This window comes from Bombus flavifrons, chromosome 3, assembly GCF_040668555.2.
Source record: "Bombus flavifrons isolate JBK064 chromosome 3, iyBomFlav1_principal, whole genome shotgun sequence".
Lineage (NCBI taxonomy): Eukaryota > Metazoa > Arthropoda > Insecta > Hymenoptera > Apidae > Bombus > Bombus flavifrons.
This window is the reverse complement of record NC_138444.1, coordinates 2,804,262-2,820,536: the sequence shown is the minus strand read 5'-3', so window position 1 is coordinate 2,820,536 and position 16,275 is coordinate 2,804,262. Positions and strand designations below refer to the sequence as shown.

The window sequence follows — 16,275 nt, the reverse complement described above, 5'->3', positions numbered from 1 at the left end:
CCAAAGGGTAGTTTCTTTATCGAAGTCCAAGTCACAGCTTATCGTGCAAGCTCGATCCCCCAAATCGACAGCCTTCTGCCTCTTATTCGCGGTCGATAAAATCAACCATATTTTTTTCATACTATTCTTTCTTACTTTCTTTTTCTTTTCATCTTACACGACTAGCTCGACACTGTCGCCGATTTGCTAATCTTTCTCCTCGTAATTTCATTTTGTCTCGCATCGTAAAAATGTATCGTTAAAACTTATCGACCCTCCAATCACACGACTGCACTGCGAGCGTGTAGAGGGTAATCTTCGTTTATCGAGATGTTAAGCTTGCGAGAGGAAAAATGCTTTGCAATGCTTGACGACAAAAAGTGAAGGAGGAACGAGGAGAAACGAGGGAGGCATTAAGCATTTGTTTAAAAACAATTCGCTTCCATCGATCGACAAACAGGAAGTTGCGATTACAGTCGTAAACCGAGAAATATTTCGGTTTCTAACTACGGCGAGAAAAAGATCGCGACGGGTGGTTGAGTGGTACCAGAGAAACCTTTAGGCTGACTTTCCATTACCCAGGTCCGATCAGCCTGTACTCTGATTGACTTTCAGTGTCGCTGGTGCTTTTCGCGGTCTTTCTATCCCGTTCTCTCTCTGACTTTTCCCAAAACCACGTTTCGTCCGACGACAGTTTACTTATCGTTCTGTTCCCCGAAATCTCTCGTCAACCGCGAGTTTCTCGAATCTCGTTCATCGAGTTCTCGGGCCCTTTCTAATTCCAAAAGATACTTCAACGTCACGGGGCATAATTTGTGTACGACGTTATTCATTTTCTTGTTTATCGCGGATTTCATTTACGGCAGCTGTATATAACGATATTTCGAACGGTCGCTCGGATAAAAACGGATAAAAAGTTCGATCCATCGGCGTCAAGAAGCGTTCCGTGGTTTTTAGTTTTATAAGAGCCATCGGCACGATCGTAAGTGAGCCACCGGTGCATGTGGTCAGCTCGTTAAACTCCGTTTAACTTACTCAACAATAATTCCTGAGCCCTACTCGTAAACGCGAAACCGTCGATCCTAATATCCCGCTAACCTTTCGCCAAGAACCTTTGCCTGGTCGAAGATTCAATTTCGTGTGCGTAATTACGAAAATCCCGAACGAATAAAAGTAACCACCGATTGGTTGATCGATGTACAGTGGCTCGCGAATGTATTCGAACGCGGTCTTAGAAACGTTTTATGCGTGTATTTTACGAGCACCGTGATTATTTTGATCTGAAAATGTGTACACATGTTACAGGATATTTGTTGGAAGCATAAATTTCGCAAAGATCAGCCAATCACAGATCACGCGTTCGTCGCCGTGCATCGTTTTCGCGGAGAAAAATCGGATTAACGTTTTTTTGCGTAAACGATGAATAACTGTAATAATAGTAGTGGTAGCACAGTAGAGCATCGTAAACGCTTTTTCTCGATGCTCGTTATCGAAAAAAAAGCCGAAGAAAAAGTTTTAACGAGCATATTACAAAACGTATCGATCATAAACCGCGAATCGTAGTACGTTCTATTATTTCAGGGCGAACTTCCAACTGAACTTCGATTCTGTGATAAACGAATCGGAACTCGCATCACCGTCATTAACTAATTAATGGGACCAAAGCTAATTGCCAGATGACCCACACGATATTTGTTGTGGCAACGTACGCTCGGCTTTCGCTAAATAAACTGGAAACGTTAATCGCTATCCTTCAGCGATAACGCTCAGTCACGCGGAAAAATCGTTGTGATTCACAAAATTTATCGAGATTCGCGATATCTCAATTGTATAATTAGCTCTGTCCATCAGAATATTGACGTATTCGGTCAATCCCCAGCATCCTTAAAACCAAAACACTCCGTAGGTCGTATACTATAAACTATAGTTATTTATTCTTAGCTTACGTTTAAACTGCTATTTTCTTTTTATCTCTTGTTTACTATTTACATATACTATACGTATAAATAAATAAACAAATAAATAAATGGATAAATAGATAAATATATTTGGTTAAAGCGATACCGTTTTGCTTCTTTTTTCGTGCGCGTCTTTTTCTTCCCATGCAGTTTCTCACTGTTCCAATTAGCTTCCGAATTAACTTTTTCCTTATTTCACGCTTAATTAACGCGTGCCTCGCGTATTCAATAACTTCATAGTTATCCTTCTATTGAGTTGGCAACTAAGTGATTGCGGATTTTGTCATTAAGTGGTATTGACAAAATCCGCAATCATTTAGTTGCCAACACAATATATCGTTCCGATAGCTGATATTTGTAGTTTCGTAAATGTACGATATAATTGGTATTATCGATCAATACGCGTATTTTAAGCACGAGATTATTATTTTAAGCCTTTTGCTAACCCTTCTTTGTTTTCGTTATGACCGGAACTATTTTCGACCATTACGTTCGACGCGTTTATCCTTTCTTACGCAACGGAGTATTCGGTGAATCAACGGAAAAAAGGACATTTCCCGTCGAGTTCAGTCGAGTCGTCTGCATGAATTTGATCGTTAGACAAAGCCGATTGCACGAAGAATCGAAAAACCGCTAGGAACTTCCCACTGGATTGTTTGCAAAACCAAGACGGATTGTCTCTCCCGACGATGATTGCTTTGCTCCAGCTTCGTAAAACTGGAGCGATCATTGTGATAATGAATATCATATTGATAATGATAACGAAAGCACTTTTTGTCTTTCGGTTAGCCTGTTGAATCGAGTTGAAACAAAGAGAAATCTTTAGAAAGTAATCGACAAAACGTATGTAGGAAATTAATAAAGGCGCGAAAGGAGAAGGAGCGAGGCGGAGAAACGCGAAAGAAACTGTGCAGGATGAAAAAAAATTCGGCAGGAGAATAAAATCCATCGAGGAAATTGAAGTAACTTCACGTCCGTCACGTACTTCACCGCAACGTTATTAGTCGTTAATTGTGGCCGGCACGTGACACCGAAAGTCGCTTGATTGAACGAGTCCAATTCTTCCTCACGAACCACCTGTCGCATTTGCGATTCTACTCCAGCGACACTCGTTTCTCGCCTTTCGTTGTAACACTCGTGCAGTCAGCTCGCGTTGAACATCGTCGGAGACAAATGCGAGGCTCGAGTAATCACGCGTACAGCTGCGTTTAGATGAAGCAAGCGAATGTTCGTTCTTTCCTCTCTTTCTTAAAATTTTAGTTAAACATTTAGTTAGCATTCTTTCGCCGTGTGGCGACTATTCGGTGAACCCTTTGCTCGCGTTCGTCGCGAAGAAGCTCTTTCGGTGTAAATGAGTTTACGAACAAGTTGTCTATTTACGTTAAAGGAACACGAACGAATGTTTTTGATCGCTGGGTCGAAACTTGCCATAACTTCACGTTAAGCGCTAGGCTAAAGCGAAAACAGGGTGTATAACGGAGGAAAGACCTCGGAGGTTTCCGAGAAGCAGTCCGATTAATCGAGAATAAAAGGACGAAGAGACGCGAACTCTGTTATTAGGAAGGGAACTCGGTGAGAGAGCGAGCGAAAAGCCAAAGGCGGAGATTAAGATCCCATTTGCAGCGAGAAATTTTCGGAGTTTCCAACCAGAGTTACAATTCCCTGATCAATTCTTGACTTTGTAGTCACGATCTATTCCCTAACGAGACTGGCCACAAGTCGGATAGCACCGCGGCAAATTTGCCAACTGCATCTTTCCAACAAGTTCTCAAGTTTTGAAACGCGACTGAATTTATAAGAGAGTTCGCGTTTCTCAACTTTTAGTGAGTAGCGCGTTGGCGCGTATACGTGAAATCAACTCAACTAAACTCGTTACGTACAATTTTCAATCCCTGCGAGTATGCTCGACTTGTACGTCGACTCTACGCCACCTTTTTGCCCAGTTTCCGATTCGCCGATGATTCTCAACCTGCATGTTCGGCCGATTATATAGTTTGCCATTACGTTTCTCCGTTATGATAAGGAAGATCGAGAGAGGGTTGGGGCGACATATTTATTTACGAAGACGATCATTTTCGATGTTTTTCCGACATTCGCGCTCGCAAGATCGAACCTCGTGCGGGAGAAAATGTGCGTCAGAATGGCAGGATAACGCGCGCGGTTTCCCGAATTGGACGAACATTTCCAGCGCCTGCGTAACATCGAGCACGCGTACGAAGTATATAGGAGAGCGGTTGCCGCTCGAGGCGTCACATTGCGTCCTCGAGTACATCCTTCGTCTTTCTGCAATAACCCACGTACAGGACATCGTCGATAACCATCGTTTGGTATCCTTTGCCAGTTTAGAAATTCGAGGTGTCGCACGCTGCTTCTCAACTTGCAAACGAATCGAGTCGGAAAGCCGCCGCGCTCGTCCTTCTTCTTGGCTCGAAACGTTAAGATAAATAGATAAGGCTGATTAAAGAAGAGTTTCGAATCACCGTAATTCCGATCGCATCTCGGTCAAGATCTGGAGTGAGATCGTTCCATCGCGGGAAAGCTTCCTTCGATCCAAGCAAAGAAACGATCGATTCGCAAAAGGTGTACTCACGGATGCTGTAGTTTTACTCGAGAACCGCGAGATCATTCGGCAAACGAAGAAGCAAAATACAAATATAAATGGGCAACGGAGTGATTCCATTGATGTTAGTGGCGATGGTGCCCATAATCGGTGGTACTATCGGCCAGCGTGCTCTCAGCAAGAGGAACGCGCCAACGAATCTCGATTATCCCGACTATTCGACCAAGTACGACGAGTATCCGGTGAGTAACTCGAAACATTCACGAAACTTGTTTGCTTGTTCCTTTGTTACGTCATAGTTCATCGTAACGAAAAGCACTACGTGGCTACGTGAACTCGTAGATTGACCGATGGTCACGTCAAAAGAAAGGTAAAGTTACATCGAAATGGGAGTGGACGTACAAGATCGTAGTCGAAGGGACAATCGGACGACTTTTCTTAATATTTTAGCCACGAGTATCGTCCTGTCTAGATCGCTCGTGGATTCCTACGTCGTTTTAATTCGCATAAGATGTAGTAGCGTAGCTTTACAAACGATGTTCGATGCGACGATCGAATTCTATAACCATTCCGGTCTTTGTCCCGTTCGATTCGAACGAATTTTACCGGCAACATCTCAGCTACCGCAAATTAGAGAAATTTGTTTGCGGCGGTCGTAAATTTTCATTCTCTTCCAGTCGATTTCGCAAGGGAAGTAAACGGAGGGCGATTTTAAATCACAATCAACAAGTAGAATCGCATGCTCTTCCGCTAGATTCTCCCTTCTCCGTGTCTCTGTTTATCTTTGTGTTTGCGTTTTACGAATTTTCATTTTACCGTAAGCGTCTTCGAGAAAGCTATAACGTGATTGTCTTCGAAGAACATCGATTCATCGTGTTTCCTACAAAATCGCATTTAACTGAAAATGTGTGGAGAAAGAGTGAAACTTCGACAACAAACATAAAACTTGCTGGTATATCGTTCGATTTGTTTCGTAACAGTGTTTCGAAAAACGAAATAGCTTGGAAAAGTTCGTGATCGGAAATACAAAGGATGGATCGTCGAGAAGGAAGATCGATATAGTCGCCTTTGCTTTCGATTCCAAACGTAAAGTATATAGGTTCCATCTAGTAATCGTGCGATAGAATATCCAATTCTTTGTCGTTCGCTTCCCACAATTTTCATCTCTTCTGACATCCGCCTGAAATTTCATTCTTCTTGAATTTCTTTATTACTTGGTAGATTCATTTTCGCAGCTTTCTTTGTTTTGCGGTAAACGAGGGTTTTGCGTAAGCTGAGAATATTACTGTCGCCGGTGTCGAGCGTTTTCTCATTTTTGTTTGCTCCGTGGCGCTGAACGCGGAAGCTCGTTGTCGTTGAATCAATTCAATGATATTCCACTTTTCGCCGACCAATCGTACACGTCTTTCAAACGTGCTAGCGTACCTTTTACTGATATTCATCGGCCAAGTCAATGCATGATTGCATTTCAAGCTTTCGCGTCGAATAAAGCGCAACAGTTGAAGATTCTTCGGATTAATCTTAAATCTACGTCAACGTCGATGCGACGATGTTTTTATCGATTTACACGCAGAACAATAAAACAGGAAAGTTTCGAACGTACGACGCACCGTGCAATCCTCTCTGACTAGTACGTTCGAGCGTCGTTTCCCGAAAATCTTTAACCGCTACGTTTAACCAACCTAAAAATTTACCTTCGAATACGATTTTTCTCTTTTCAAAAAAAAAAAAAAAAAAACATTGCGAAAGGACAACAGTAGAGACCATCGACATTTTTAAAGTTAACAAAGTACGAATAGCAAAGTTCGTACGAAGATCAACTTGGTTCCGTCTCGGAAGTTGATAAACTTCAAATTACGATTAAACGTTTAATGGATACAATACACAAATTTGAGGATCTTCCGACGCGATCGATCGATTTCAAGTTAGAAAATTTTCCGATGAAGTAGTTTTTAAATTACGCTCGCAATTCCACAAGTTTCAAGCACGAAACGTGCTTCTTGTTTTCGACGTTACATCGCCTTTCGAAGAAATATCTGCACTCTGCGTGTACTAAAACGATCGACAAGTATTATAGAATTGCATTTTGCTGTTAATTCAATTTCAACCAAAATGTTCTATGAACCCTTATTCAAAGTTTCCATACAATTACCGATGAAATTAAAACGAAATGGAAGCGACGCGACGTCGGGTCGCGCGGAATTCAATTACAATACTTACTATTAATCGGTCGGATTTTCTACCGATTAATTAATCGTTCGATTAATCCCTTTCGCGTAGTAATTTTCGTTCTGCTATTCTTGCAAATTGTTCTCGTTCTTCGAATCGTCGTCAATTAATAATCCTCCGCTAGACAGCTCGTTCGAGTAAAATCGAAACTGTCTCCCGATTCAATTCGAAATGAACAACTTCGACTTGTCGTTCGCCCGTTTAGTCGCAATCCATGCGCGTTAATTCAGACGTCTGCCTCGAAGCTGAACCACTTAATTAATGAATTATTTCCAACTGCATTAATCATATTTACGTTCCACCGACGAAATAAGGCAACGCTAGTCTGCCCCGTTGACTTTACGCTAATTAGTCACCCTATACGTACGCTGCTTTCTATTAATTATTGGTTAATCCCGCAAACGATCAGCTTTTGGACCCGAGGTAGACACATTTTTCACGACGTACGATAATTACCTTGTACGACTTTTTTGGCCAATTATATATACATATATATATAATATATGTATATATGTAATGACAATGACGAGTTGGCTGTCCCTTCCATCTTTCGTTTCGCTCGATATTTGCTATTTACTCGAACTCGTCTCCATGTCATTAATGTTATTCGTCTACGCTGTACGATACAATTAAATTCGTATGCTTGCACGTCCGATTGAAACCTACGGTTTAGATATCTGCTGGTATTGTTGAGGAATGACGTCAGAGGAATTATTGTAATTTATATTATATTTATATACATCGAGTCGTATCAATGTCTTTTTGCAACATTTTATTCGCCCAACGTTGTAGAGATTGTCACCGTTTGTCTCCTTTCCTATCTCTTCCGACAAAGGTCACCCACCTATTTTTCTTCGTTAAGGAGTTAACAAGATTACGACCCTATGATATATGATGCAGGCCAAAATTCACACTGTTTCGTTCAGATGAAATCAATACTTAGAAGCAACTGAACGCCAGGACAAATTTTCCTCGGATCGGTCGATTAAATTTCTTAAATGTCGATCGAGGAAACATAGGTTTGCCATTTGATACGAATCCAATTGCTCTCACCAGATGTACCGCGAGAGAAAGAAATTTCGGATTTCGCTCTAATCTTTCACATAGAGTGTCAAGGGGCGAGTTAAGACACTGGTTGATATTTCCAGCGTTAAAGTCTCTGAAAGGATGTCGCATTGAGTTGTGTCATCCGAATAAGTTTCAATCGGCAACTTCGACACATTTAAACTCCGGCGTTTCAATTTCTTCGATCCTTCTACGAGACTATTCGTCTTCGATCTGCCGGAATGTTTCTATCTTGATGTGGAGGATACGCCTTGAACGTTATTACTATCGTTTGTCGATAAAATACGAGAAAATAATGAGACAAAGTACAAAGCAGAGGAGAGAAGTTTCGCGGTCAAGCAATTCGTTTGGATTACGTGATACCTAAAGAAGCGCGTCTCGTTGTTGTGCTCGGAGCTCATCTTTCCGCCATCGGCAACTTCGCGGCAATAACTTTTATGTGCCGGCTAATAAAAACGTGTCATCAACGTGACTTTAATCATCGTTAAATCGATTCAACGCCGCGTCGTCGAATTATTTGCGGCAGGAGACGATCGTTCTCTCACTGTCAAGATTAGACGAAGCTTTCTATCTTTCGATGCGTTTCTCGACTGTCAACCGTCGCTCTAGAAACGTCTTAATATTTTCTTTTTCTCAAACGGTTACAGAAAGATAGAATTTTGCAGAAGATGATACATACTATAGGGAACATTTTGAGGTCTCGTTAATGCTGTAACGGAACACGGCTATCGCGATGATATTGATCAAATTTGTGGCGAATCTGAAAATGTATATAAACGTCACAAGATATTTATTGGAAGGGACGCAATATATTCATAAACCACGATATTTAGTCGGACCATCTTCCATACTAATTGTACGTTTAACATCACTGTTCATACTGTAGATGTCTTAATTTTAGGTATACTTTTTTTTATTAATTCGTTACAGTGCTAACGAAATTTCAATAAGTTCGCGCATAATCGTCCAAATTTTCTGCGACAAGTGTTCGAATATTTTTGTGAGCTACCGTATCTGTTACTTTGCACCTGTATTCGAGTTTTGCCGATTCGATTTTGGTTTTTGTCGCAACGTCATCCTTATACGCATAAGATGCGTTTTATTAAAAGCGTACTATTGGGTTGGCAACTAAGTGATTGCGGATTTTGTCATTAGGTGGTATTGACAAAATCCGCAATCGCTTAGTTGTCAACCCAATACTTTTGTTTGCTTCGTTAGCCCGAATTTCGAAACGCAGAAACGTTCCTTCGGTGTATAGCGAGCGCACTTCGCGCGTACCTTCGCGAACGATGCGCTTCGATTCCACGCAACGGTGCAAATATCTCGAACCATAAATTTTCCCCGACATACGCCTACGCATTCTTTCTTCTTCATTTTCAGCATCTCGCGGCTGCTTTTTAACGCGTATTTATGCGGCGAAGCATCTGCTTGGGCGGTCGCGATCTCCTTAAGCGCTCGCAAAACAACGATTTACAGTGATTGTTTGTTCCGGCGTAAGAAAAACGTTGAAACTTTCTTCGAAACCGCGCACGTTAACGCGAATGAAATTGCACTCGACGCAAGTTTCGAGCAACGTGATGCGTCGTACAGGTGCATACGTATAGCGTCCCGTGGCGTGCGTCGGTCGATGCTAAAATTTCAAATAGACTGAGTTATCACACGAGTATGTCGACGTGACGATATTGAAAGCAACACATGGTCCGATCCGCGCGAAGGTTATGTCGGAAGAGATCGACAGGCTTTTCGAATTTGTCGACGAATGAATTCTCTTTGGTTGCAAGTGTTGCATCCATATCGGTAAAAGCATCGACGTTAATCCATTATACGATCCGTTTTTTGAAAGGAAAGTAGCAGCGTGTGTAAAATTCAAAATAATTCAACGTTTCGAGAGTTAGGCTGATCGTAAATCGCTCAGTGGTCATTGTTGCTCGTCACACTCGTTGCAGCGGCGTTTTCAACGAGACGAGTCAACTTTTAAAACGAAAGTGGATTCGACGTTGCTTTTACGAAGGCTTTAAGAAAGCTATTTCGATCGAGTGCACGTATAATGTAACTACGCTTTCGTTTTCTAAGAGTATAGTCGAGCGAAGTAACAGACTCAGCAATGATCGTCAAATGGCCGTTTCTTCTTCTTCTCAAGGAAACTCTCTAGCAACGTTTGGAAAATTTCGAAGAAAGAAAATACAGGCAAAGATAGACGCGTGGGCTGTGCATCATTAAAACTTCATTCCCGCGGTTATTTTTTCCTGGAACGATAACTGAAACTATTTTTCCAGTTCCTTGACCCATTCAATTTCCCTTACCGTGAAAATTCCCCTCGATTTTCCGGCAATCTAGCGACCCAACATGTAATCAACTAGTTTATCGCGATACTTACGATTAGGCGTCGCTCGGTTTCGTCTGCCGAACAAGAAAAAATAAACTTGAATGATATGCTTAATTAAACGAAGATACGTCGCCCACGTTATTTCTAGATATACTGTCGACTGTTGAACGCACAAAAATATACGAAACTCTATACGTACAAGATTTTCCGTAAGGAAGAATTATTCTCATATATATAAAAACGCTCTTTTTTTCTTCTCCGTTTGTTTCTTCTTTTTCCTTTTTCCTGCAGTGGCCGCCAACGCATCGCAATCGAACGACTACGTGTTCCATTAGCCATTTCCATATCTATTTAAAACGAACAACAAATTCATTTGGATCGCACGTACGTACGTGTATGCACGCATTTACGCAGAACAGCGCCAACTCTCTCCAACTCGAAATAAATCGATTAATTTGTCCGTCTTTGTCCGCGCGACGACCATCCGGCTGTGTTGCCCTCCGTGCAATGTTCGTCGGTTACTAAAATTAGCGATAAAGAAATTGGCTGGAAATAGTGTTTAACACGCGAATATTGTTCGACGATACGCGAGCCGGTAAAACGATTACGATACTTGGCCTGTCGGCATTGAAACAACTAAATAGATGACTTTGGCGGCCGCTATGCCGTCAACAATTATACTCATTTTGGCGTGACGAATGCCCACGTAATGATAGCTTGCGTTTTGCAATTGCCTCGGTGACTACGATTTGCGCTCGTAGGTAGACGAGCTTTATCGCACGAAAATAGTTCTTTTGTCCGACGAAAGTAAAAAGAAAAGAAACGGAACTACGGTCCGCCGGAAGAGTATTAACCCCGGAGGTCTTAAACGCCGTAAAAAATTGGTCACTGAAAGTCAATGGGTGAAAGGAACACGACGAATCGAATCTCTAACGATCGATGTACGGCGTAGAATAAAACTAGAAAATTTTCGGTAAACGATCCGTTAGAACCTTGGAACATCCGGTTCCCGTTGACTCTGTTCGGTGTGTTTGTCGATCGTATCGCATCGCATCGGCGCCCATTCGGAATTTAATTATCGATAAGGGACAAAGCTTCGATGTCCACGCATTTGTGATTAAATTAGCGATAAGGGCCGACAATGATACAATAATCGGACGACGCGTTATCGCGCTTGATCGCGCTAAGAACAAAGCTCACGATATTTGATAGATGGAGCGTTCGAGTCACGTTAGAAGCATCGATTTTAATTAAAGTTTTCAGCGACGATCGAGCGATCGCGCGAGTAACAAGCAGCTCTCTACTGTATCCTAAAAACGCATCAAGGATCAGCTCAGCCTTTTGTAGTCAATGGTTATTAACTATCCTCTTTGTTGTCCAACTCGTAATCCTAACACGCGTGTCATTTTCCCACAGATTCTACAAAGTGTCCTTTCCTTCGATCGCTATAAAAAACAGATCAAACTCTATCGGTTTTTTGTCCCGTTTTACGAAGATGTTCCTTACATAATCCTGAAGATAGAATCCACTTTGCTCTTTGTATCGTGACTAAGCTCTTTTCTTTTGGCACGTGACACAGTTCGCTCATCATGTTAAAATAAAAAAGACCGGACAAGATGGATAAAATGTTGCTCGTTTATCTGTTTTTCAAAGATGCGATATGCTCGTGAGCCACATGTTACGATACATTACACGCGCGCGAGAGAACATTTGTCTTCGCGTTAACGCGTACTTCTCGAAATTCTCGACTAACCCTGGCAATTGTAATTTCGACGTTTCGTGCCATTCGAAAGTGGATCCACGAATGGATGACGCGTGCATGACACGTCACTAAGTACGATAAGTTATACATAATATATTACACAATCTGATCAAAGAACGAGTGATAGAATAGATAGCATACTAGTAAATGAATTCATTAGTGTGTATTCGAGATAAAATAACTTGTTATTTTGACAATTTATTCCTTCCTTAATCTATTGTAGAAAGAGAGAGATATTTTTAAAAGTTCAAAGAATTTCAATATATTTACTAAGAGAGACTCGAATGAAATGTAATCGATTCGCTTCCACCTTGCACAATGAAATTTGTGTTACGGCTGGGACATCGATGCGTTCCAATTAAAAGGAATTATTTAAGAGACGAGAAAATTTCAGCGGTGAGCAGTGGTTTCGGCATCGACGAAAGAGGTTTAATTTTGTCCAAGTTCCATCGGGATCATCTTTCATTACTCGATAAATCAAAGTTCGATAAATTTATTTCAAGTAAATTCCTCCATATTCGATAGACATTTACCAATAAAATGACACCACCGCTCAACTACGTACTGGCTCCGAGGACATTCGAAGGTTATTGAAAATCGTTTACAGAATCGAAAGTTGCGCGATTGAAGTCGTTCGATATCTTCTTACACTCTGCACTACAGCCTCAATTTCTCCAGTAAATACGTATCTGCTAACGTTCTTTTTTTCAGACTTTGTAAACCTTCATTGCCGCTCAAAAATACATGGATAATTGCTGTTTTTAGTACAACGTACTTTAGCTGGAAAAACACAGACTCAGGGCAATTTTATACTTCAATAGACATGACACGTAGGATAACAAAATTTACCTTCAAAAGTTAATACGCAATAAAAGAATTGTTAGATCGCGTATTTACCTAAATATAAATATGTTTTTTAGGAGATGCCCAGTTCTTCACACATTCCTGTGCAAAATCTTTTTATTTTTAGACTTTTTAGATTAGACTTTTTTCGCGAATCGCTTCCTGCATTTGAGAAAAGTGTTAAAAGTACTAGAAATGCTGGAAAATGTTAAAACGTTGCGTAATTCACTGATATTACTTTCGCATCATTTATTACCTGTCTTTGTTACTAATCGCAATTATCTGTTCGTATTATGTTATCGTATTTCCTTATTGTATCGAAGAGTGCCGGCTGTTCGTAATTAAATAAATAAATAATAATAACAAGAATTAAAATAGATAATTAATATTTTATATCTGAGCATTAATTTGCCATTAATTCATGCGTATATTCGCGCATAGTTTATATAAAATGTTCACTCGCGTACTTGTACGCGACAGTACGTTGGACAAAGCAGTGCTTGCTTGAGACTAAATCTACGAAAAGGTTCCGAGTAAGCCCATTAATAAGTTCTTATCGGATTTGCTAATGTCAGCGTGTTCGAAAGAAGGAAGAGATATTTGCTTCGTGTATTTCTTCTTCGATTGTTTCTAATACCAGCGGGACGACCGTAGGATAAAGACGCCTTTGCTCGATGCTTCTTTTTCAATTACGTGCAAGTTTCTGTACGCTGTTGTCGATTGGTGGCAGAGAATTTTAATTACTTTTGACTTTTTCCAGCTGTTCGCGTGTTACTGTCATCGGCGACATTTTCGTTCTTCACTTTTGCCCTGCGTCGCTTCGAGCTAACCATCTGCGAACAAAACTTGAACCGACCTTTTCTTATTCAGTTCATTCCCGAATACCACTTTCTTTCTATTTAGCAAGAGCATAATAAAACATTGCTAGTAAATTGTTTTCTTTTCAACGAATGACGGAGGGAAAATCAGCCGGCATAGTTGACAGTCCGTTTGCAGGGAATCAAAAGAGAAATAGGTAAGAGAGCTTTCTTGGGACGAGTAAGGAAGAATTCGCAGGAAGAAAAATCGCTTGGCATATCTGCAAACCAGTGGTTTTTATGTTTCCGCAAATGTTACAGATCAGTCATCCGTTTGTACGACTTTTTGTCGAATTCCAGTTGTCACGATTTTTATGATACGTCACGAGTAAATAAAAGCCGATTGAGAATCCTGTGGGAAATCGCTCGGGTCGTATAACAGCAAGAAAGAACCGTGTTTATTTACCTCGGCGTGTGTACGTTACATGCACGTCGGCTTACTTTTCCGTGGGAAATCAAAATTTTGCTGGTCACCGGTTTCCATCGTCACAGGAAATTGAAAATATCCTGACCCAGCTAGTTCCGTTATCTTTTATTTTATTTTATATTATTGCGAATTAAATCCATTAGATCCGTTTAATCGCATCGCGGTCAATTTTATCTCTATATTATGGATATACGATTACTTTACGATACACCCGATGACTAAGAAGAAATGTGAACGTTCGTTGCTCCCTCCGATACGCTTTGGTAAGATGTAACTTGCCTTGGTCGAAGAGGAACCCAAATGATATAATAGTCGAGCAAATTGGCTAACTAATTTGAAACGTGTAATGAAGGCGATAATTAGATCTGCATCGAGTTGCCAACTTTCGGAAAGCTTCGAGCAACGACGAGATAATCGAGTGGAATCCTTTGGCTCGTTAAATCCTTCAAATACGTATATTCCGTGTTCTCGACATCTTATTTTCGATTAATTTTCTCGAAATGAAACAATTATTGCTACCAAACTGTAAGATATATTGTATAATCTCGCGATCGTCTTAAGATTTATATTTTACGTCTTAGAAACATTGATTTCTGCCAATTGTCGAGTTAAAGAAAGATTAATCTCTAACAAAACTGTATGTAACGTGTTATAAATCCGCCTTTCTTATTGTTAGTTCGTCAAAGTAATCGAGAAGTTGACAAGCTTACAGATTACAAATGGAAAATACAAAGAGATGGGCTATCGATACTGTTCGTTTCCGTTGGAGAAGATAATTTGTCGCGAAGAAACAGATATTCATCAACTGATATCGCAAGAAAGTTGTTCGAACGAAAATTACGTGGGTTTTCCTCCGTTTATTTAAAGTAAACTCCTGCCTTTCTGCTATTTCTCGGAAACTTTACGATTGATAAAAATACTAACAAGTCGAATTCGTGCGAAACGGAATTATTAATATGACAGAATAGGGATCGGCAACGGTTAAAATTAGCGGAAGATGGAAGAGAATTTCCTAGATCCTATTTTCACCCTGGTTGGGCTTTATCCCAGAAACGTGAAGCGAGAAATGTGAAAGAAAATCAGCAGGAGATTCACGTCAGGTGGCGTGATTCAGCGTTAAAACTCCACGGCAATTATCCTCCGGTCTAATTAATTTTAATTGGCGTAAACATTAAATATCAGGAGTAAGGGACGCGAAAGATCGATGAAAACGAGCAGGATAACAACAGAACCACCTTGTGTCCGTGTATTACAGTCCACGCCGCTTGATACCATTCAATTAATTATCGCGTAAATCCTACGCACGTGTAATTACCATACTAGTGAATACCGCAAGTCGTGGTAAGCGTTATTATCACACCGATCCTTCCCTTGATCGAATCAAACTTTCTTTTCCAGGTGGTAGTGCCAAAGAGAGCGGCTCTTTTGTTCGATCAATTGATGGTCGCGTTGCAAAAAGTGGTGGACAACCAGAACAGAGGAGAACTCGGAGGCAGAACGTTGCCGAGGTCATCGGGGCCTCACTTGCCGGTGGGAAATTCGCAAAACATTCCTGCAACGGACGACCAAACGGTGAAGGTCGCATTACAACTTGCCTTACATACTTCTTTGCATGTACTCTCTAACAAATTCGTTCGGAAAGCTACGTCCTTTATGCAAAAGTGAATTTTTCGAAATCAATTTTCATTTGTTATACAGATGGACCTTCAACGGCGCGGACAGGCAAAAGGACGGGTTTACTGGCGTTGTTACTTCAACGCTGTAACATGCTTCAAGAGAAAGTGATAATGAACCAACGTAACCAGTCTACACCGCGACTTCGAAACCCGATTCGACCACGAAATTCCTCGCATGCTTTTCCCGATCAAAAGAGAAACAAATAAAACACAAACTCAGGTCAAACTATACACCCTAAGTCCAAAAATGATTCTATCTTTTCTTATGAATCGGACTTACCACTTGTCAGCCTTCGAATTATCGAATCTATTTGTCTACCTCTTCGATGCTGTTCCTTTCTCTTATCCGTTATTAATCACAGTGAAAGCAACAGTTGTATTAAACAGTGTGTCAGCTTATATATATCATTCTGGTTTATAAAGCGTTCGACATACAAGTATCGATTAAACGTATCTACTTAAAGTGCATCAAACTGGATGAACCGTATTCACTCGATTGCTTCAAAATTTAAGCAATTCCTTATTCATGCATGACATATGCCCTAACATTACCCATCGTATCCTGATTCCCCGAATAATTCGCCTAGAAGGTA

At 40.7% G+C, this 16,275-nt stretch overlaps 1 protein-coding gene across 2 annotated transcripts; it reads left to right on the top strand.

Annotated features, from left to right (window-relative positions):
• The first annotated feature begins 4,185 nt into the window (after positions 1–4,185).
• Positions 4,186–16,255, top strand: LOC138190160 (uncharacterized). Of its 2 annotated transcripts, none has more exons than XM_069132750.1 (3): positions 4,186–4,739; positions 15,405–15,578; positions 15,705–16,255. In XM_069132750.1, exons 1-3 carry the CDS (start codon positions 4,596–4,598, stop codon positions 15,789–15,791), a joined length of 405 nt encoding a protein of 134 aa, XP_068988851.1. In that variant the 5' UTR covers positions 4,186–4,595; the 3' UTR covers positions 15,792–16,255. The 2 variants fall into 2 exon arrangements, with proteins under 2 accessions (XP_068988851.1, XP_068988850.1); XM_069132749.1 differs by having other exon boundaries at positions 15,405–15,584.
• The last annotated feature ends 20 nt before the right edge of the window (positions 16,256–16,275 follow it).

Excerpts from the sequence above, each read along its gene's own strand:
- LOC138190160 (XM_069132749.1), top strand. The coding sequence starts at position 4,596 with ATGGGCAACGGAGTGATTCCATTGATGTTAGTGGCGATGGTGCCCATA. Across the intron at positions 4,740-15,404 it reads CCAAGTACGACGAGTATCCG|GTGGTAGTGCCAAAGAGAGC; the intron begins GTGAGTAACTCG and ends TTTCTTTTCCAG. Across the intron at positions 15,585-15,704 it reads CGGACGACCAAACGGTGAAG|ATGGACCTTCAACGGCGCGG; the intron begins GTCGCATTACAA and ends TTTGTTATACAG.